General features: G+C 38.5%; 2 protein-coding genes across 2 annotated transcripts; one reads left to right on the forward strand and one right to left on the reverse strand.

The window, feature by feature from the left end:
* Nucleotides 1-1,116: 1,116 nt before the first annotated feature.
* On the reverse strand, nt 1,117-9,422 carry LOC139739639 (uncharacterized). Its single transcript, XM_071650248.1, has 6 exons — nt 9,379-9,422; nt 6,148-6,219; nt 5,345-5,358; nt 3,719-3,798; nt 2,664-2,767; nt 1,117-1,277 (listed from the first exon to the last, which is right to left on the reverse strand). The coding sequence occupies exons 2-6, from the start codon at nt 6,210-6,212 to the stop codon at nt 1,196-1,198; spliced, it is 345 nt and encodes a 114-aa protein (XP_071506349.1). The 5' UTR covers nt 6,213-6,219; nt 9,379-9,422; the 3' UTR covers nt 1,117-1,195.
* Nucleotides 9,423-9,645: 223 nt separating this feature from the next.
* On the forward strand, nt 9,646-22,715 carry LOC139739640 (vesicle transport through interaction with t-SNAREs homolog 1A-like). The gene is made up of 8 exons (XM_071650250.1): nt 9,646-9,739; nt 15,979-16,037; nt 16,991-17,101; nt 18,528-18,611; nt 19,703-19,787; nt 20,324-20,394; nt 21,658-21,719; nt 22,625-22,715. Exons 1-8 carry the CDS (start codon nt 9,646-9,648, stop codon nt 22,713-22,715), a joined length of 657 nt encoding a protein of 218 aa, XP_071506351.1.
* The last annotated feature ends 1,007 nt before the right edge of the window (nt 22,716-23,722 follow it).

The following is a 23,722-nucleotide window of genomic DNA, read 5'->3' on the forward strand; positions in this document are numbered from 1 at the left end:
ACACACACTACAGAACCCTTTGTATAGACACAGTACACACATTGTATCATGCACAAATGAATGAGAACTGCCGGTGCTATGTTGCTCAGTGGTGACTGATGGAACACAGACCAATTCAGCAAGAAGCAAGTAACTTAATATTTGCCCTGTTCCACATGAAACTTTGGGCTTAATTCATGTACAAATGTATTAGCTCAACTGCTTGATCATTATCTGTAATATCACAAACACTCACACATTTGCACTCACTTTCTGCAAAATATACATTTGTAGGTCCAACTCTTTGAATACATGTACATGTAACAGATACATACCATTCCCCACCCTTCCTCCTTTACTGTATGTATTGTGTTCTCTGTTGTATTCCACACTGTTGCATATCAGCTTTGAAACAAGGTACTGTATCTCCTACATGTATAGGATATCTTCAATATTATTATCAACTATAAAAGTGTTATTTCTGGCAGTATACACACAAGAAAAAGCTGAAAAGTAGACAACTTGGATATTGTATTTCTTATTTCTATCTTGTGTAATGTGCAGGCATATGGCTTGACAGCATGAAATTAGCAAAATTCTGTGCACGACTGTGACACCGAGAGCAAAAGGGCTGGTATTTCAACTCATTTATCAAGCCTATTGTCGGTGATGCAATGTAACACCTCTTTTCTTCTTGAGAAGTTACATACTGCATACACCATAGTATTCCATGGAAATGAGCACTGCATTTCCTGGATCAAGATTAGTAGGGCAATCTAACAACAGCTTGAATTCAGATCGAGATTCACGACAGACTGAGAAATAACGACTCACCCTTTACAACGATGAAGTTTGCAGTTTTACCCTATGAAGACAAAGCACAAGGACAGCAATACCTCATTTCAGGGGATGTGAATTCTACTGATATCTGCAGATTCATAAAATTTGCAAAACTAAATACATACATGTACACTTTGGAACACATAGTGTACACAGTACACTGCAAGTGAAAACAAAACATAACAAAACAAAATCATGTTCACAGCATCCATGACAAAATCAAACCGGCAAAATGACCACTACACATTTCATGTGCATTAGAGACAACAACAACAAAAAAAGACTATTCCCTTCTTGTTTTTGTTTTGCCAATGGCGTAATTTATTTGTACAGACTAACAACCCTCAGTGTTCCCATCTCAATGCCACAGCCCAGCCTACTTCTTCTTTCCCTGTTGTGTAGCCTTGAGAACTTTGTGGACGATCTTCTGTTCCTCGATCAGGAAGGCACGGACAATCCTACACACAGGTAGAAGAAAAAGAAAGGGCACAGTGTGAAAGCAGTGATTGCATGAGGGAAATTAGTTATCACTCAATATGGAAATCAGGGTATTTTGAAACACACTACTGTATAAACAACCCTCCTCCCAACATGCATTGTGACTCGTCTGAGACGAGTCGGCCATCCATCTCCTCTCTGAAGGATATACTGCATTGTTCATAAACAGGAGAGATGGCATGATGACATACAGTCAATCTTGCATAAGTCAAATCTATTTGGACCAAAGAAATAGCTTCCTCTTAGAGAAAATTTGACTTAGGGATTAGAATCAACATAATGTAAAGAGAAGAGGACTTGAATAATACACCACATCTAAACACCAAGAGATAAAAGTGTACACGGTAAAGGAAGTACCCTGGATGGTATGAAAAAACAAGGCAAGTGCCAAATTGTGTCTCGCCAATTCGCGTACAATAAATTAATATTTTTCTAACTCCCAGAAGTTCTTGACCCACCTATGACCTTTGACCTTGTGGTGACCTTCAACTCCCCAAGGGACATTTACTTTTCAAGTTTGGTCACAAACGGACAAAGCGATCAAAAGTTATGACCCATAATCGAAACGCGCCATAAAAACTTAATGGGCCCTATAAATTTGTTGACCCCTTTCTGTGACCTTTGACCTTGTGATGACCTTCACCTCCCCAAAGGACATTTACCATCCAAGTTTGGTCTTAAACGAACACAGGGATCAAAAGTTATGAGCCACAATCAAAACGCGCCATAAAAATTTAACATTGGACCCTAAAAGTTTGTTGACCCCTGTATGTAGCCTTTGACCTTGTGATGACCTTCACCTCCTCAAGGGACATCTACCATCCAAGTTTGGTCACAAACAGACAAAGGGAGCAAAAGTTATGAGCCATAATCAAAACGCGCCATAAAAACTTAACATTGGGCCCTAAAAGTTCGTTGACCCCTGTCTGTGACCTTTGACCTTGTGGTAACCTTCAAATTCCCAAGGGACATCTACCATCTAAGTTTGGTCACAAACAGACAGATACATCAAAAGTTACGAGCCATAAACGAAACGCGCCCTAAAAAATTAACATTGGGCCCTAAAGTTCATTGACCTCTGCCTGTAACCTTTGACCTTGAGGCGCCCTTCATGTTTGGTAAAATGTGTAACTTTGCATTACCACTCTTCCCTCCAAGTTTGATTGAAATTGAAATCCTCAGTAGAGAGTTATTCAAGTTTTCGTAGCGTTACGGACGGACGACGGACGGACAGACGCCGCAGGCGATCCCTTAATCTCCCCACACCTCCGGTGGGCTCGACAAAAAAAAACAAACCAAAACTTCTTCATAATACTCAGGAAGATAATGTTGGGGTCTGACAATACCTCTGCTTGACTGCCTTTGCACAGAGACATCCACCATAGGCTCGCGAGACCTTCTTCTTTGGCTTGGAGAGAGCCATAAGCTTCTTGGGGCGGGCAGCTTGAACCTAGTGAACAAGAAAGATGCAATAATATCACTTGACTGAAATCATAAGGTCATGGAATAGCATTGTCACACATCTTTATCTACAAGTGTATGCAAATTCATAAAAATGTGAAAGGAGGTCCGGCCTATTCTCTTCTAAACAATCTCAAGCGCGAAAACATGTCTCTTACATGAACTTTAAGCACCTACCCCTTATAAACTGCCTAATGCCTAGAGGAAACATTTAAAACATCAAAACATCATCCATTCATCATACCAATCACAAATGGACAAACAACAGACTTTCAGCCCTATTTTGCCACCCGACATGATTACGGCAAAAAGCAATCCTAAACCAACTACTGCTGCCCTGAATACATACACACTCCAACACTCCAGCAGGTTTGCTTGCTACAGTATGTGCTAGAAATTTTGAGAGCAATATTTTGCTCTGGGATTCAGTAATACATATACATGTAGTACAATCTTTTGCACAATGCCTCCAAATCCAAACCAAATTAATCAACTCCCTCCAAATCCCATGCCCTACTTTTGTCTTTCTGTAGTACATAATTATAAGAGCACCTTCTTCACAGAGAAACTACCTTTATCATCTTCCCTTTGGACACAGAGAAACTACCTTCATCATCTTCCCTTTGGCCACAGAGAAACATGATGACTGTAAATCAAATGAGACATGCTACATCATTTCATCCCGACTTTGAAACGTTAGTCCTCAGACCTGTAGGTCGCATCTGAGTAAACTAGGGGGCATTCCATGAAGCACTTTGTCAGGTATTTTTTCTGACCAACTGTTACTGAAATCTAATGCTACTGAAATCCTTGCATCTCATTGGCTGAGAGCAAATTTGTCTGGCAAATTTGTAGGACAAGATGCTTCAAGAAATGCCCCCCCCTAAATTCATCAGTTTTACACTACAATGAGAACATTTTTCCTGCCAACAAATCTTACCCCCTTGAGCTTCACTCCTGTGTCACCGCATCTGGCTGGTGAAGGCTTCTTCTTGAGGTAGTGGTACACCAGGCGCCCACCTATATGATTAAATGTTCAGGTTTGAAATCTGTAGTTAACCTTGGAACACCTAAGATAATCATTGATTGTACACAATATGGATATCTACACCAGCTATAATAATAATACACCAGCTTTTTGATTCAGTGTTAGTCCAGAAGTCTGAAATTCAACAAGTACTGCTTTTGGTTTAATTTGGAAGATATGACTAAAATAAGATGATGAAATCAATTAGTACAGGAGGCAGTTTCCAAATGGTATAAGCTGATTAATCTCAAAGTACTGTAGGAAACGTATACTGAACCCTTTGCTTATGATCACATGGGTGTAGCATGCATTCAATGTGATGGATATTCGGATCTTATATCCTACGGGCATTGGAGCATTATTTACTGTCTAATACAGTCAACCCTACCCAAGTCAAATCCAAAGACCTATCATGAATCTTTAATTACACAATAAATTAACATATGTTCATATCCTTCTACGGTAAAATTTTTCTTCAACCCAGCCAATTTATTGACCTGTGTGAGGTTGAATTAGGCAAGGCCGACTATAAATGTTCTTCTTGAGTAATTAAATGTCTCACAAATTCACAATCACTATAAATGTTCACCTTAAAAGACAAGTCCACCTTCATATACATGTGGATTGAGTGAATGCAACAATATTAGTAAAACACATCAGTGAAAGTTTGGGGAAAATCGGACAATCCATTCAAAAGTTATGAATTTTTAAAGTATCCGCGCAGTCACTGCTGGATGAGAAGACTACTACAGTGTATGAGGTCATAATTATGCGTACAACGATATAAAGAAAATAAAAAGAGAATTTCACAAAACTTCACTCTTTGAATAAAGTGCACATTTCTTTGACTTGTTACTGACATATGATAAGGGTAATATTATTCTCCCTGCCTTCTGAAAGAGAGAAGTCAAGTGTTCTTTTGTTATGCGAGAAGAGTGAAAATATGTTGAATTTTCTTTATTCTTTCTTTATATCGTTGTAAACATGTGACATCACAAGCTATAGTAGTCTTCTCATCCAGCCTTGACCGAGCAGAAATTTCAAAAATAAACTTTTGAAAGGATTGCCCGATTTTCCTCAAACTCTCACTGATGTGTTCTACTAATATTGCTGCATTCACTCAATCCACATGTCTATGAAGGTGAACTTGTCCTTTAACCCAACTTTTCTTATAAGAAAAAAAAAATATAATACGAAATCATATCATGAAGATGGAGTAATATGAAGTCTAATAACACAATACTGCCACAAATACTACTACTACTACTTCCACTATTATTATTATTACTACTACTACTAGTGATAAATGATAATAAAAACAAAGTGTTCATGGCTCAAACATTCTGTATATCTTGTCATATGCACTACTCATAACATAATGCTAACGTACAGTGGGATGGTATCAAGTACTGTCTTGTGGTTGGGCAAAGGTATCCACTTTATTCTGTGAAGTTTAAGGGTAGTGAGTGTATTTTTACTCTACATTCACTGATTATGGGGTAAATGGCAAAGAAATCCACAATGCAAAGCTTCACTTACCAGGTGTCTTTACCCTGTGATAGGAGAATAAGAGAATGAGACAGGAATAGTTATAATTCATGGACAAATGTTGATGGTAAAATCTCATTTAATGTACACTAAGGATGAAAAATGGCTTAAATTCACAATGTAAGGCAAATTATACACACTGAAGAGGAACAACTTTTAAAGGGTGTGTACAGTTCTGGTCGAGGTGAGGATTTAGCTTTCAACGTTTGGCGAGATATTCAGAAACCACTCTATGAGATGTCAAAGAGCATGCAGTTCTAAGGGGTATCAAAAGTTTATTCGATGAAAGTCGGTTTTGAAATGGCTGAGATATCCAAAAACAAGGTGAAACAACGAGTTCCTAATAAAGTTGTGGCATGTCGCCTTTTATCATTAGCACTTTTTGGGATATCTCAGACATTTGAAAACCAATTTTCATCAAATAAATGTTGAATCCTTCTTAAAATTACATGCTCTTTCATATCTCATAAGAGGCTTTTCATTATCTCACCTAGGAATGTTCAAAACATGAATCCCCACCTCAACCAGTACTGTACAGTCCCTTTAAAGTATTATTTATAACCAATGAAGTTTATGTACAATATATTTGCCAGAACTGTTGATTACACATTACAATGTATTAACCAATTATCATGCATGCTTCATGTACATCACTTAGAAACTCTATATTGTTCACACATGTGCAGCATAAAACTACCAGTCAACACTATAACTCCAGCCTCCTTTGGCTTTGCATTCAAACCACACAACTGCCAACACTCCAACAATGTTAAATTAATTCTTGCTTTACTTACACTTTGATTTTGTTGGACTTGGTGGCATATGTGTGCCTACGTCGGAAGGTGAGCCTCTGCACCATTTTGTGGCTGTAGGGTAACAAAGAATAAAGAAAATTTTGGAGTAAAAATGTTCAGTTCATATAATGAACTTTTCTGTAGACTGTACATGCCTATTTGATTATCCTGGTATGATAGCCCTACTACATATCGACCACCTTCTTTTAAACCGACCGCGTATTAATTGGCGCACTGAACACTTAGTACGCACTTCTCTGCGCGCAAAGCACATAAAAATGGATTGGCTTTGACTGTTGATGAGGATGGTGTGGGAAAACGCGAAAATTCACTGTTTATTAATGGTTTTAATCAAGGACAAAATTTCGAATAAATACTTTCACCGAATTGTAATGTAATGTCTATGGAAGTTTCTAAAAAGCTTCGTACAACACGGTGTTCAATACAACTCGGTTTGCGTGCATTGTCAATGCAAAAACAGCGGTCAATCCTAATAACGAGCGTTACTGTGGGGAGCTGAAACGAGGCCACGGAAGTTCGTCGGCGATATTTTTGCACTGAAACTTCGAATCGAAAAGGGAACAACGGCATTTGATAGAGCTGGATTTTCTCAATCACGTAGGTCAAGTTTTTTAAGTGAATTTCAGTGTTAAATAATCTTATCGAGCAAATAAACATTAGGCGGTCGATGAGTTGTAGTATGGTAGGTGTCCAACCTACCGACCGGGTCCATAACGACCGGCCGCGCATTATAATGGCATTGCGCGTACAGAAAGAAAATGTACGCATGGGACTACGCGCAACGGTGTTCGATTCTTCACTGGGCTACGCTACCGAGTAAAATGTGGCGAAAATAACTAAGTATTCCCTCTAAATTACCGAAATTTAGCAAAATCGAGTAAGGTTTATCGTGTAACTACATATAACTAGGCCTACTTTTGCTGACTCGTTGTTAGATGTAGAGTATCCTTCCGTAATAAATTTGACGATTTTGACCGCAAAATTGTCACCGCCGCTTGTACGATCGTGCACACACGTTACACATATACATGACATAAACATTTTGTCGCCCGCTACGACCGTACGAGTTGATGCAGAAACGAGAAATGAATGTGAAACAACAAACCGACTCATCTAATTTATTTCAATTACGATGAAAAGTTTCCTAATGAAAATCAAGTCAAATTCATCAAACAGTCCTTCAAAAGTAATATCGAAGGATTCAAAATATATTCAAATATTATTGGGGAAAAAATGACGGCTAGAAAAAAACAGCGGCCTGTCGAAAAAACGCATTTAAGTGCCCTTTATACGCATTGTCAGGGTGGTCGGTTGAAATGAGCAGGGCAACTGAGTGCGGAAAAAATGACACCCCACGCGTTCGAAGCCGCCATCTAAGAGCGCGTACCTCAGATCGCATTTTCAGTGCGCGCTTGTGAATCCGGAGTATTTTCTCCACACGTGAGTAAAATTTCAGTCAAATTGTGAGATTTTTCACGTTTCTATTGATAGAAAAACGTTAGGTGTCCGGTATTATGAACACCCAACCATACTAGAGTAACTGCGTCAGTAAGCGGCCGTGCAGCCGTTCGCGGCAGGTACAACATACACGGTAATATACAGCTAAACACAGCATTGCACTGTTACATGCACACTACACATATACTAACACACTAGCAATCAACAAAAACCAACCGATAAAATGGGCACGATCTCTGACGAAAGTGAAATTTTCTCACCTAAATGACAACATATCGCATCCAAAATGAAATTTTCTGTACTTCTTAACATAACAGTTAAGAAACAATGGTCCAAGAAACTGGATTTTTTGTCGTTTTCTCGATGTTCGTGGGTTTTGAAAACATATCCTCACATAAAATAGAATTTTCGCGAGCCGATGTGGGCCGCCATATTTTTCGGAAAGTGGATGTTACCATCGGAAAAAAATGAGAAAAACACGAGAAAGACATCAACAACACCGCCAGAATTGCGATCTTGTTTGCGGCCAATGCATGTGCGCACGCTATTTTCACATGCTTTTGCAATGGGAATTGGCGCTTACGCAATGTTCGCGAGACATGTGAAGGCGTTCAGCTAAAGATCGCGGAGCACGCGCGTATTGCATAGGGATTGTACATCGTGCCGCAAGCAGAAATACTACGTCGCATATCGCCCTTATCGGCGAAAATTGTGCCGGGTTTTGCCCTGGTAAATCATGAAAACTGCGTTGGTCAATGGTAAATTTCTTTCATGAAAACAATTGCGTTAATGAATAATCTTGTCTATGATATATGAAATGGTTGAAAATAATTTGCCTGATTTGTTTACAAGTTGGAAAAACCCTTAACAATGCTTAAACTGCCGCAAACGGGATTATGAAATGGTTGAAAATAATTTGCCTGATTTGTTTACAAGTTGGAAAAACCCTTAACAATGCTTAAACTGCCGCAAACGGGATACTTTACTCTAGACCTAGTAGGTCCAACCATACAGTGGACTCCCGCTACAATGAAGTCCTGGGGACTGCCATTTCAGTGCCAGTTTTCTTTTGTTAGGCCCTACATCAAAATTTTATAATAACCGAACAAATAAACAATAAAAAACAAAGAGCAGATGATGTTGCAGCCTGAATTGTTACTTCGTTGTAATTGGAATTTTGTTATAACCATGTTTGTTATAATGAAAGTGCACTGTATGTTGCACTTTAATCTTTCTCATGCTTTTGATTCCAGCGCAACTGGTTAGGCCTGTTTTAGGGCCTAAAAAACTGCTGGGGGAGCTGGGTGCGTCAAAATAACCCACGCGTTCGAAGCAGTTATCTTGGAGCGTGTACCGTAAATCACATTTTTATTGAGCGCTTGTGAATTAAGAGCATTTTCTTTATATGTGAGTAAAATTTCAGGCATATTATGACATATTTTAAGCATTTATGGATATGAAAAACATTAGGGTGTCGATGTGTTGGACACCCAACCATACCGTTACCTATGTAGGCAATTGGGGAGGCCTAACGTTAGTGATATCGTGTAATTTACTGAACTAATAATGTGAGTCGGTGTGTGGGTGCATATTAGGAAGATCGCCTAATTTCTGGAAGAGGTTTTAGTATCTAAGCAAATTCTGTCAAATAAATCCCAGACATGGTCCATCCTTTAATGTATTAACTTGAACTGTGTATAATGGTTTAGTTAAAATCATCGAATTGGGCTTGATTTAGAGGGATATTCCTACCGATTTCGTTACTACTCCAGTAACTGGGTGGGATATGTCTGAAAAGAAAGATGTACCACAGGCTCTTTCAATATTTCAAAGATTACCACAATGTAAATTTTTTACTAAGATGGGCAATAATTGAAATTTTCTCTATTTATAGATAATATATAAATAATTAGTTTATTTTGAATGTCATCATAGTCATACAAAGATATTAGATCATATTTTACAATAAATTGTTCTTCTGGACATTTTATAGTAATTGGCAAGTTACACGGTGGTAAAATGGCAGCCGCCATGGAAGAATTCGAGCATCAGTTCGCGGCTGTTTCAGCTGAAATTACATCTAAAATCAATAAAATACCAATGCTGGTAGGAGGTAAGCGTCATAATCACTATGTACTGTACTTTACAAACATCATTTATTTCTTTTATAGCTGAATGGCAATGTCCAGCTGTGTCACCTCAGCTCAGTGATGTTGCCCGTAGGCGCACCGTAATGCTAGATAGGTAATACACAGTCGTTGTATATCACAGTGTTTATACGTGGAACGGCCGTAGCCGGCCATAAATGTGTGAAAAGTCAGACAGCGCACAGCGCAGTGACGATCTCGGTACACAGCCCTGTCAGCTATAAATTTACCTCATGGCATCAGTGTCTATCTCATGATCTATCACACAGTTAATTAGTGGCCGTAACTATCCTATAACGTATAAATTACACAGCCAGGGCCCCTGTCACTGTACAGCTACAGTCAACACAGACAAGATTACAGCGTAGTGGCCGTGCTCGCGTGCGTGCGTGGCGTGAGAGGCTTGGATGGACCAGTTGGGCTGTGTAAATTTACAATAGAGATCTATGGCCCAAATTCATGAAGGTGGTACAATTGAAACCATGGTTTAAACCATGGACAAAGACCGTCATATTTTATGGGGCGCCAAGTCAGCAAGTGTCGCATGACCTAGCCCTAGAGGAGGCATAACTTTAGTAGAGCATCTACATGATCTATGGAGTAAAAGCCCCAATTTTCGGACACTTAAGCTTTTTTGCAATATTTATTCAACTCAAATAATACTCCACAAAATTATATCTATAATAATGTATGTTAAATATATCAACCTAATTTTCCCCAATATTTATTTTGTTAAACAGATCATGAAATTTCACAAAATCCCCAAATATTATGACCTTGTCAATTCCCCAAAATCCGGACAGCGTCTCCAAAATTCGGACACGCGCGCAATGTCAATACGCATACAAGGCCACTGAAATAGGATGTTGCGGCGCCCGTTCGTGTCCGAATTTTGGGAACTCTGCACTTGCATTCAGCCCTTGTACATTTATTCACTGCATCGACACGTACAGAGATTTTGTTTTTCTTTTGTGTTTTTGAGGATACCATCACACTCTGAGCTTGCGATAAACGAAAAATCTCGCAACAGAACGGCGTGATTTTTCAATTTTTAGCGCTTTTTCTGCGATTCTGATTCTTTACACGGGACCTAATTCGCGCGCGCTTTGGAAAAGTTGTGGCAATTCCGCGTTTTTGACGGCAAAATTTGGGATTTTAGATGGATTTTTGGAGGTGACTCGGGCACTTTCCTGTGGTGAACGAATGTGCTAGTATGTGAAACAATGTGATAATAAAATTATGCTTGTGTTGTGACAGTCCACTTTGCTGCCTTGTGATAATTGGTAAGTGTCCGGATATTGGAGGCCGGCCGAAAATTGGGGTTCTTACTCTAGAATTTCTATCTCGTTATCAACAAATCAGACATTTCGTTGACAAAATACTAGGTCTAGTATAGATGAAATGTTCATTTCGTTACAAAATGTTCATTTTGTTACGAAATGTAACATTTCGTAACGAAATAAGGGTCTAATCATTTCGTTAATGAAATGGTCATTTCGTTGTCAAATTAACTGATTTTGTAACGAAATAGGCCATGCGACACTTGGCGTCCCATAAAAAACTACGGTCTTTGTCCATGGTTTCAATTGTACCACCTTTGTGAATTCGAGCTAGTGAACTATCATATAGGCCTAGGTCTACCCCTTTCATATTGTCATCCTCAGACGTCATACCAGACTCGAGTCTGGGATGAATACAGAATGACTGTGCTCCCAAATCCTTATGTAAACATGAGGTAAAGTTTAGGCCTATAACCCGTGGTACATGTACCCTTTCATACTGATCTCGAACACAGCTCGAACTCGGCACACATTCCCATAGCAACAATACATACATACATCTACAACAGTCAGTACAGTGTACATGTATACGTAGCCATTGGCAGTAAAGCTAAAGTATACTGTATGTAGTATTAATTACTAGCGCAGACTTGCCCAATTCCAAGCAGGCAGACAGGTTACCTTGCCTTGCAATTTTACAAGTGAAGTGAGTGTAAAAATTGTTTAAACATAAATGAAACAAAAACTATTTTTTATTTTGAAGTAAATGTCTAACGAATGATTAAATAGTACAAAAAGAGCATATAGACTCTTTTTTGTAGTATTTAATCATTCGTTACTCTTATTTTTGCGGCAGTGTTCTACAAATTTGATATCTCCTCAATTCTGCAAATAATTTTCGCTGATAGGACCATGGTATGCAATAAATAAGTTATCATTGCACATTGACAAATCACACACATGTGTATATATACTATCGTGTGCTAGCACAGTTGTTTTTATCCGAGATTTCCAGTTCCGGTTGTATCTCGTGTCCGTTCATATAGACAGTGGTCTGGGATGAACACGGCACGTCCTCCGGAGGACGTGCCGTGTTCGTGCTAGACGGTCTAGCATGAACTGCACGCTGTGTTCATCCACTGTTCGTGCTGTGTTCACGTCGAGTTCTTCTCCCCGCAAGCTTTCATATTGACAGTGGTCTGGGATGAATACGGCGCCTCTGGAGGACGTGCTTTTTTTGGGGGGGCCAATATGAAAGGGGTAATAGTTTACTCACCTGTAGATCTACTAACATAACGCAGGAGCTGGTCACTGGACCGGTCACGGAAGCTGGGCTGCTCTGCTTGACTGAAACTAAAGATCAGTCTGTATTTTACCGTCAGGGATATAGAGTAAAACCCTCAGTTTTCGGCCGGCCTCCAGAATCTGGACACTAATCACTTTTCACAATCCACTAAATTCTATCGTCACAACACACGCATATCACATCCTTTCACATACCGTACCGGCACTGTCGTTCACAGCAGGAAAGTGCCTTAGTCACCCCCAAAAATCCATCTAAAATCCCAAATGTTGCCCTCAAAAATGCAGAATTGGTGCAACTTTTCCAAAGCATGCACAATTTATATCCTGTGTTAGGAATCAGGGTTGCCAAAAAAACGCTAAAAATTGAAAAATATGCTGTTCTTGCGAGATTTTTTGCTTATGGCAAGCTCAGAGTGTGATGGTATCCTCAAAACCACAAAAGAAAAACAAAATCTTTGTAGTGTACGTGCAGATGCAGTGACTAAATGTACAGGGGTTGAATGCTAGTGCTGACTCGCCAGGATTCAGACAACAATGGGTGCCGCAACATCCCCGATGCAACCTTGCGCCAACAAGGTACATGTATAGCGCGGTGCATTTTTCAGTGGCCTTTTACATTGAATGTGCGTAGCACGCATCCAGATTCTGGTGGATTATCAAGGTGATATATTTTGGGGTTTTATGGATTTCTGTAATGTATTTGATAAACTCAAAATTGAGATACCGGTACTGTAAAAGTGAATATTTTTGCGTGACTGATTTTTAGCTTTCAGCCAGGTAAGAAGAGTTTAGCGTGTTTTTAATTACGTGGAATCAAGATATCAACTATTGAAACATAATGGCAAGCAAAAATGTTTGCATGCTTTTATTTTCGCGCTTGTTTCTGGTTGCGCAAAATGCACGAAAATTTCAACACCCCAAAAAAATTCCACTTTTACAGAAATGATAAAAGAAATTTGTTATATTTAACATATACATTGTTATAAATATGACTTTATATATATTTTAGGTGAACAAATATTGCAAAATAGCTTACTTGTCCAAAAACTGGTGGTTTTACTCTCCGCTGTACATGTATGTTCCGCGTAGCGCAGACTGCATCTCGTCTGGCGTCATGGAATCCGGACTTTAAATAGCAAATTCATAAAATGGCAACTCTTCACTTCATGAGATGCGGCTCTTTCGTAATTGGATGCCTACAAATACGGTTTTATTCCTAAGGCAATCAGAGACTGGGATGGGCTGTCTCTACTCATCATGAATTGCTTTTTTTTTAGCAGTTCAAGAGAATCATAGTAGCCAAAAGTTAACCAATACAACGTGTGCATGGAAGAACGACACGAATGCAAGCGAGGGCGCTGGGCGTAAGATATCTCGCGTTGCGTACAATTGTATGCTTCGTTCTTTAGGGCGCATGATGGATAGGCAGTGGCAGAAACCTTTTTACTTGCACAATGAGCACGCCACCTACAACTTGTACACCTGAAAGAACACAATGCACAGCACATACTGATTGCATCCACTATTACAGGGTGCTACACAACTTTTTACCACGTGCCCCGGTCAGGCAAGCAGATACCGCGTACTTGCACAAACATGAATTTTACTAACCGGAAAGAAAGTCCATTAAAAAAAAATTATAATAATACAGAAAATCACTTGTAAGTCAAGGGCTTGATAAAACACAATAATTTGAATAAACAATACACTGACTTTGATTCACATGCTGGATGGAATAACAAACTTGGATAGATCAAGTATTGGTGTTGTATTGCATTCCATTGGGGCTCTTCACATGAGTGTTCAAAAGTTGCTGATATGAAATTGACTGTTGAGTGATGTGTTACATTACATCACTCAACAGTCGCTATCTTTGGTCTTCTGTTTGGTTGACTTCATGGGTTGAAGGGGAAAAAGTGAAGAAAAAAATGGCTTCAAAACTTTTTGCCTGCCCAGTTCGGGCAAGCTTTTTTTTCCATCGTTCCAAAACACTTGCCAGACTTTTGATTTTCACTTGCCCCAGGCAGTTGGGCAAGTGCTTATGTAGCACCTTGCTCTTAGAACACCACACCACAAACCCTCATCTACATGTAGTTTGTTGATAGAGTATGTGTAGATGGTATCTAGTTCTAGGATATCACTGTTCCATGAATCTGTGTGCAGTAACAGCACTGTTATGGTGTGTTTCTACGTTACACTGACTTGTATAAGATGCTATGTATGTTTTGAGGTACCGTTATACTCTCGATTAAAGGCACCGTTTACCTTCGGGAGCAGTGATTTAAAAAATGTTTGAGTTATTGATGAATATGTGTAGGTCACTTGTATGACAAAGCACCCTACCATTTAAAAATCTTGCAGTAAAGCCTAAAATGTTTAGGAGATATTACTATTTTTCTCACTAAACTTAACTGTAGATGGTTTAGTCCAGAAATAATCTTATTATAACTATTGTTCACATTTTGTATATTCAACAATACTTAACATTGATTATACCGATTTACTTTTTTGCACTAGTTGTTTCAATCCCTAACTCACAGTTCAGAACTATTTTGAAGCACTAAAGGTGGGTTTTTGTTTCATCTGCAAATGATAAACAGTGCCTTTAAACCAAAACCGTTCAATGTGCAATTGTGCAGGCTGCATGTTGTTGTCCTAAGTAATGAGATCAAATTTTGAAGCTGAAATCAGCACTTTCCACAATTTGTTGTGATTCAAATTCATGTGATTTGATATGTTTAAAAGTGCCAAATTTGTGTAATTTTGATGCAGTTTGGTCCAGCAGTACCTGAAATATCCACCAAGATATATACACGTGTATACCGATTTTATGAAACTGCATCATCCAAGTTTAGCACCATCTGTGTATGGATCTGGGTGGAGCATATACAGTGTAGAGAATGTATGCTCTTTCTAAGGGCAGTATTGAAACACAGTTAAGAAGTATAGACATTATAATTGCATTTTTCTATGAATAAAAAATGTGAACAAATCAATCATAATTGCATTTTCTCAAAAAATGTAAACAAATCTGTTATTTCCTAACTTGATGTAGAAAATACAATTGTAAAGTGGGATGTAGTAAACAGGGAGAAACAACAAGTGCCATTATCAGCCTGGGAATTGAAGGTACTGGGTATTTTTCTTTCTGTTTTTTTCAATTAAAACTGATAAGTGCATAGAACCATACGGTACATAGCTCTCTGTAGTGCTGAAAGTTGCTATGTAAAGAATGAAGTTTATCAAAATATCAATTGATGTGTATGCAAGCATCAGGATACACAACATTACAGTAACTAACACTGGTATAATTCAGGTGTGTGTTACTGTGACATACTGTACATTTCTATGGGGCATTCTTTTTATTAGATTTTGTTTGATCCTGAATCGTATGTACAATGTAGCAGAGGTACAATCTGTAGAATTGCTCTTGATCGTGCTTTGCACATGTGTACAGGGTATGTGTGTTATGAGGGAATATTGTACAAATGCATGCATTGCGCAGTCAATGTTTTTCTCTGTGTTTAATAATGTATTCATAAAGTTGTATGTTGTACCATTCAAGCTTGTAAATATACGACTGTAGCTCAGATGTCATTTCTTTGTGTTGACCTTTTCAGCTGAAAAGAAGCAGCTTGTCAGTGCAGCAGAAAAGCAAGTTGATGAAGCTCTTGAATTAGTAAGTTTACATTGTGTCTGACTTTTTGATAATAGTTATTATTATCTTTATTTTCCCCTCTGTTTAATACTCATCAGGCTTTCTATCCTCCATATTCTCTCTAGCCAGTTCGTACATTACATATTATATGAAATCAAGGTACTTTGCTTGGCACTCGTGGCAACAAATTCCTTCAATTCTCTGTAGAATTCCTATGTCCTTTCCTCACAAACATGAAAACTTCCCATGAATATAAATGTGTCTGTCCTCCAATGTGGGTATTAACCAAATATTTGCATGGAACTGCTGTTTGGATAACAGGTTAGTGAAATGTTTTGTTGGTTTTGATTGGATATATTTTGTTTTTGTATGTACTCTGTTGTAGATAATTTGTAGGCATTATTGTACAATATGCATGTTGTACAATATACAATAGCATTTTATATACATGTAGTTCACACAAAATATCTTTCCAATATGTGCATGTAGCATTAGAAGGTGCATTTTATATGACACCATTGTATGAAGGTTTCTGAATCATTTCATTTAAGCAAATTAAAAAGGACAAAAACATTTGGTGTGTTTTTTCAATTTTCTTAATGTCAGGCCAGCTGATTTTTCTTTGTTTTCATATACATTTTGAATACCATAAAGAGGTACAGTGGACTCCTGTTATAACAAAGTCCTTGGGAGTGGCAGTTTTCTTTCGTTTTATCGAAATTTCGTTATAACCGGACAAGTAAACAATAAAAATGCATAGAGTGGATACCATTGCGGCCTGAATTTTTACTTAGTTGTAACCGGAATTTCATTATAACCGTGTTCGTTATAGCAGGAGTGCACTGTACAAATGATATATTGTAGCGCATCAGCACACCACGTTTTGTGGTGTCATCACATGTTTTATGCTTCATTTGTCAAGTCAATCTTACTCTACCTGTTACCGTTCTTCAATGTTTTTCTTCGCAAATCAGCTAGAACAAATGGATATTGAGATCCGCAGCATTCCGTCCAGTGAAAGGCAGAAGTTCACCACCCGCTTAAAAAGCTACCAGACAGAACTGAATCGACTTGAGAAAGATTTGGTGAGACAAATGCTTTTGGTGGCATATAATTGAAAAAAGAGCAAAGTTGTATCATATAAATGTCTTTTTGCCCCCCCCCCCCCCCCCCCCCCCCTTTGACGGGAAGGTTAGCCACATGTGTGTTATTGATGTCTGTCAGGCTTTAGTGACAATCTCATGCCTGTACAACAACATAAAATTAGTGCTGGGGTATGTGGAAGTGGGACTGTTATGGTAGTAAAGCGTTATGTTTGTATTGAAAGCAGTTTCTGTTTCTTGTTACTGCATTGACTCGAAAACAACTTGGATGTGTCACATAGAAGCCTTTTATTGCATACCATGAGTGTAAGACTGAAGTGGGTAGAAATTGAGCATAAAAAGCTGAGCTGGGTAGAATTTGGAATCATGACATCTGTGGTATATGGTCACAGAGTGAAACTGAGAGCCACAATGTCATGTTTCATCGTCAAAGGTCAAGCCACAATAACATTCCATTTTTGTATGCAGAAGAGAAACATTTCACTTATCCCATTAAACTTTTACATAGATGTACTGTGTCAGGGAGTGGACAAGTCTCATTCTGGTAGAAAATAATGATGTTCTGTACACCAATGGTATCATTTAAACCTGTAAGTAACGCTTTTAGTAAGAGAGGGCAAAAATTGCAGTACTCAGAAGAATGATAAAGCTGGCGGTTTGAGCATCCTGATGGAATGCATTGTCTTTAGACATTGAATATTGTGGTTTTTAAGAAAGTCTAATGTGTGTCAACTGAATGGATTTAAGTACTAAGAAACATGCATGGACACATCAGGGCTCGACACTTACTTTTTTGTCTGGTGGCACTTTTTGGCCAATAAACTCTTTAAATCTGAAATTTTGGTGGCCCAAAAAGATACTCTGTATGGTATGTAATGGCTCAAATCAAGAGCAAAAGTAACAATCCATTTTTGAATCTCAGTTGCTTGATCGGGCCACCAAAAGACAAATTTGTTAGCCTCACACTAATTTATAGTGGCCCCAGGCCACCTCGCCGCCACCAAAGTCGAACCCTGCACATACAGTGTAGATTACATGATGAATGCAGGCTTGATAAGCCATGTGATTGATAGTGATGCAATTTTGTTTTATTTATTTATTTATTTATTCATTCAAGATTTCATGCATGTTCACAAAATAGGAGTGCATACAAAATGTATGCAAGTACATCTCATATAGCCAAGACAGAATATATACAATAAGTATACATTGATAAGAAGCAGTTACAGATTATAGTATACAACTCTAAGAGAGCTACATTATTCAAGGTAACGAACACGCAAAGGAATTGCAACATTCACACATGTATGTTGTTGAGTTGTACAAAATACAAATGCCACGAGGATGATGCTGGCAAGTAGATTGATTTTGAGACTTTTCTCCTGCCGATAAAATTTGACCCTTTCAGCGACGGTCCAAGGTGTCTTCCAGGGACGATGGAACCAGGGAAGAGCTCTTGGGGCTAGATGACTATCGCAGTTCGGAGGACCAGGTACAGCCCAAAGTTTGGTCTCACCTAAAGGCTGCGTTTTGATGTAGATGTTTTCATCAGGTGGTTAGTACTATGCACCAACATTAACAGGTTAACCCATCATGTGTTGGGGGAATATTGCTGCAGAAATCATCATCCTGAAATCATTATCCTGCCACCACAAATTGGCACCTCACAAGTTTTTACTACATATTTATTGTTGGAGAGAGACTTGGTGAAACTAGTTAGAGTCAGAAAAACATAATGAAAGAAACACTAATTTGAAAGAGATTGGAACGTAAATCTTCTAAAATGTGTTGCCAATCTAGGGATTGGTAATAAATTGGGGGTGTAGAAGATTTAGATAATTCTGCAACTTAGATAGATCATGGTATATAACTAAGATTTGGCTCAAAGGAAAGACAGTTTTTTATTTTGCCATATTAAAAAGATACCAACAATAAATAACATAGATCATATGCTGAACTGATACAACTGCAAACAAAAGAAATGTGGCCTCTAGAACTTGATGAGGTAGAGGTTTTGTTTTGTTGTCAAAGTCATGCAGTTCTTAAAAAACACAAAGTTCCTGTGTTGAGTATTTTGCCAATACGGTTTCTTTGTTTTTTAATTGTCTATGTTGAGATGCATTCCTTGATAATGCAGCCATTGACATACACACTTCCATTGTCAATATTTACATTAAAAAGCCTGCGCTGTTTACATGCTGATTTCTACCTTGAAAGTAATATAGAGGCCCAAATGTGCACTTGTCGGCTACCATTTGTAAGTAAAGATTTCAGCAGTCTACACACTTTAAGTCATTCATATGGAGTTGCTATTCGCAGGATCCTTTTCATAATTATACAATATACTAAACCAAGGATCCCTATCTCAAAACTGTTTTATATGTTAGTAAGTAGCATATTTTAGTTTGTGTGTTTCTGCAAAGCTTTTTGAATTGCATTTGCATAGTCTTTTTTTCTTTGCTTCAGACCTTACTGGTACATGAATATAAATTCGCTGTGTGCAGACGATTGTCTGACTATTTTGACTTGTCAAACACTTAATTTGTGTTTGTGTGACTGTCCCTATTTTGTTTACTTTTGCAGAGGACAAGATTACTGGATAACACAGAGAGACTGGATAGAACCTCCAGAAAACTTGAGGCAGGCTACAGAATGACTGTAGAAACAGGTCAGTTCTAGTGCATGTGGCACTTCACCTTGCTTATTTTATTGGATATTTTATTTGATGGGTGATTTCTTGTCTTTTTTTTTTTGGGGGGGGGGGAGGGGGGTGGCAGAGAGGGAGGGGTACTTTGATTTCATATCAATAATTTTGCTTGTGTGTGTGTGTGTGCGTTTCATACACGAGTCATGTGCATATATATTTGCCAGCAGTACTTTCATTTAAAGACAGTTCTGTGGATTGATCCAGTGAGTTCATTATGTAATGAAGTCTGTTATATGAAGTTCATCTGATACAGAAATATAAGAACAGAAATACATCTCCATGGTGCCAGTTTGACTTTGATAAAAGCCATGTGTAGCAATGCATAAAAGGAGCTGCCATGTGTAATGAGGAAAAGGATGATTCCGCAGGTCTTATTATGGCCAAAGGTAATGACCACTGAGATGATGATGATAATAGTGATGATTTGCAATAAGAATTGAGGCAATATATGTTAGTTTCCATGTCTTTTAATACCATCCTCTTTTTGTCATTCACAGAGCAACTAGGGCAAGACATTCTTGACAATCTCCACAAAGACAGGGAGAAGATTGAACGGTCAAGGAATAGGGTAAGATTAAACTATTTAAACTTTGAGGTTCTTGTGGGAGAGTTTGGGAACCCCAAATATCTGGAATTACTGAGATGCATAGTCTCTTTTGTATTTGTTGCTTGTAAAAAAAAAAAAACTTTTGACAGTATTTGCATGTTATCTTATCTTTAGAACTCCATCACTAAGAGTTTCTGCAGCTCCAGAGTAATTTTTACAAGAATGTCCATGAAGGCCATGATTCTCATATACGCTATTGAACCCGTCCAGCCGACGCCGTTATGACAGATATATCTGATATATGAAAGTTACAGTCAAGCTAGTACATGTGAACCTGAATAGGTGTGCGTGTTAGTTTTCTCTTGAATTTCTGAGGGGATGTGGATGTAACAGCAATGCTTATTCATGTCGATGTAGGGCAATTTTTCAATCAGTTGCAATTTGAGGATTAGTTCTCACTTAAAATGTTGTGATTAAGAGGCTTTTGAAAATTCTACTACCGAAACAAACAATTGTCCCTATACAGTGAAAGACTCTTATGAAAGAGAATATTTAACACTCCCCTATGAAACACTTAAGCAATGATTAGTAACAATTATGATAAAGAATGTACAACATCAAACAACAGCATTCTGGTTTCTGGGACCCGGGGGGGGGGGGGGGGGGGGGGGGGTGGTTAATCATTTAGAATATCAGATTAGACAAAGTGTTAATACAGATTTATCTCCTTGTTACTAACACACTATCCTTGGGCATGTTTCTACTGAACAATAAAGAATGTGAGGTGATGCAAGGTGATGCACGGTGATGTGGGTGATACAAGGTAATCAGAGGTGATCTGTGGTCCACCTTTTTGGGTTGTAGATGCATGGTGATGGGACGGACAATTTTTCAGTAGAATCATGAGCAGGTAACGACATTTTCAGTGTGCTGGAAATCTTTAATTCTTATTGGGAGATTCTATGTATTATTCAGGTGATTGTAAGGGAGTGCACACGCTACCTGATCTGTTACCTTATGAGTCACTTCCTAGTGCATCACATTTTTGCAAGTTCCCTGTCATCAGCCTGCATTACGGCATATTTTATTGCTCACTAGAAACAGTTTGGGTAGTAGTATGATACGAGGGTGATGCAGGTGACAAAAATTTGTGGCGATGCGAGGCGATACAAGGTGACCAGTAGAAACATGCACCTAGGGTTCCATAGCAAAGTTTAGTCGAGTGAATACAATGTACATAGCAAGAAGCAGGCAGCTGAAGTTTCCTGTGGCTTTTTCTTTCAGTTACGTGACATGGATGCTACTGTTGGCCAAAGCTCCCGTGTCCTCAGTGCAATGATGCGTAGGTATGATCTGTGTCATCGCTTTATTTTCACCACCCAGCTCTCGAGTTTCTTCATGGTTTATGTTTATTTGCTTGTCTTGCTTTTACCCCGTTACCCACTTATGCTGTATTTTGAGTTATCTTCAGTTGGATTTGTTAAAGTGATGACCTTCTTTTCCCCCTATTGTGGTAAAGAAGTAATGACATGACATACATGTACAAGAATGAAGTATGCCAGTAGACCTCCCTAGTAGGTAAGGCTTCATTAATCAATAATATAATGTTTACTACTTGTCCATATGGTGTGCAAAGGCAATGTGCCAAACGTAATTTATTTTATGGAAAAGGGGAAATTAAGATACCGGTATATTGAGTTTGCCAAACAAATGACATCAATAGAATGGACGGCCATATGATTTTGATCTATCTTTTCTCAACTGTGCTGCATAATTAATGATACAGAATGTTTAAAACTGGGGGAAAAGAAGACCTCAAACACAAAGAATTTTGTGGAGGGGAGTGGGGGAAATTTCACTTTTAAGGTGATATGTCACAAAGCTTTAAAGAACTGACAGTCTAGCTAATTGGCCAGTGTATCGCATATTTACTCATTTATTGTCAATAACTATTTGACATTCATCTGCTCTCAACAGGGTTAGTATTTGTTTTTAACTATTGGTTTTGCTGTAGAAGGATAGCTGTTTCGTTGTCCTGTTTTAAGACATACTTATTTCAGTGATGCCCTGCCCCTCTCCCATATAAGAGGAACTTCTGTGACAGCAGTTGATCAGCCTTCAAGATGTATGTTTAAGTTGGCATGGAAATTGTTACAATTTTTTTTTACTGATATGTATGTCTTCTCTTGTATGCTGGCGTAGTAATTCATATGCTTATGAAATATCCATTCATCCCCGTTTCCACTTGCAGGATCCTTCAAAACCGTGTAATACTGCTCATCCTTGGCCTCATCATCCTGACTATCATCATCCTCATCATCTACTTCCTGGCCAGGAAATGATGACGGCTGCGACGAGCTGCTGAAAGGTGCAATGAACCCTCTCTCCTAATAGCGGGACGATACTTTAAGGTGGCTGGTAGTGATGTCTGGCAGGTGTAGTAGACAAGATGCTGATTGCCATGCAGCTCCCCAGAAGTTACTAGTTTTCTGTCCAGTCGTAATGTGTCTTTTTGGTCTTGTGTTAGAGAGAAAAATACACATGCGGACAAGGTTTGTAGGTCAAGACTGTCATTTTTTTAAAAAAAATGACCTGTGTATGTTTTGTATCCCCTTGATCCTTGTACTTGTGCTTAAATTTTCACTTAATACTGCATGCCTGAAATAGGTATTAAAGGAAGAGTCAGTCATAGTCCTGAGGGGAAAAAAAAGGAGTAGTTGCCACTGGAATCCACCAAGTACTGTGATCATGGGAGTGATAAAGTGAGTTTATTACCCTCCTTGACACTCCTACAGAGTGACAGGTGACAGGAAATTCAAGGGAATACACAAAATGTTGATCAGCCAGCAGCAAGGTTGGATGAGGAAAGTAGGGCATTATTAGAGGAATATGAAATCAGAACTGCTTGTATGTTGCTATGACAACAGGCAGTTACATCATGCATTGTGTGATTTCAGAACACACAGAAGGCATGAATGTAGCTCGAAAGCTGTAAGTTTATGCGTTGGTAGTCAAGGCATCCAAGCTGCTTGTACATCAAGGCTTATCTTTGTGTTTTGTGTTATTTTTCTTTTGTCTTATTTGGCTGGTTTGTTTATTTTCGTTTTTAGTTTGTTATTTTTTAAGCAGTTCACCTAATGCACCTGTTAGCCAGAGTAAAAAGCATGTTCTAAATCCTGTGCAGAAGTACCGGTAGTTACCATATGATTAGAGCTGTTTTCCCAAAGAAAATCAGTGGGATAGTCAATGTCAAGTCATACCTTAATGTTTGCACAATACATTATCACACTTTCGACAGTGGTCTGCATTCAACTGGTAAACAATACTGCAGATGTAAGATGATTTCAAA

The sequence above is a fragment of the Diadema antillarum genome, unplaced genomic scaffold (genome assembly GCF_040938485.1).
Source record: "Diadema antillarum isolate AM-2024a unplaced genomic scaffold, OU_Dant_1.0 seq00000809_RagTag, whole genome shotgun sequence".
In the NCBI taxonomy this organism is placed as follows: Eukaryota; Metazoa; Echinodermata; class Echinoidea; order Diadematoida; family Diadematidae; genus Diadema; species Diadema antillarum.

Coding starts and splice junctions, on each gene's coding strand:
- LOC139739639 (XM_071650248.1), bottom strand. CDS start 6,212: ATGGTGCAGAGGCTCACCTTCCGACGTAGGCACACATATGCCACCAAG. Junction 2,768..3,718: donor CAGGAGTGAAGCTCAAGGGG/GTAAGATTTGTT, acceptor CTTGTTCACTAG/GTTCAAGCTGCCCGCCCCAA. Junction 1,278..2,663: donor GCAAAGGCAGTCAAGCAGAG/GTATTGTCAGAC, acceptor ACCTGTGTGTAG/GATTGTCCGTGCCTTCCTGA.
- LOC139739640 (XM_071650250.1), top strand. CDS start 9,646: ATGGCAGCCGCCATGGAAGAATTCGAGCATCAGTTCGCGGCTGTTTCA. Junction 9,740..15,978: donor AATACCAATGCTGGTAGGAG/GTAAGCGTCATA, acceptor TGACCTTTTCAG/CTGAAAAGAAGCAGCTTGTC. Junction 20,395..21,657: donor TTGAACGGTCAAGGAATAGG/GTAAGATTAAAC, acceptor TTTTTCTTTCAG/TTACGTGACATGGATGCTAC.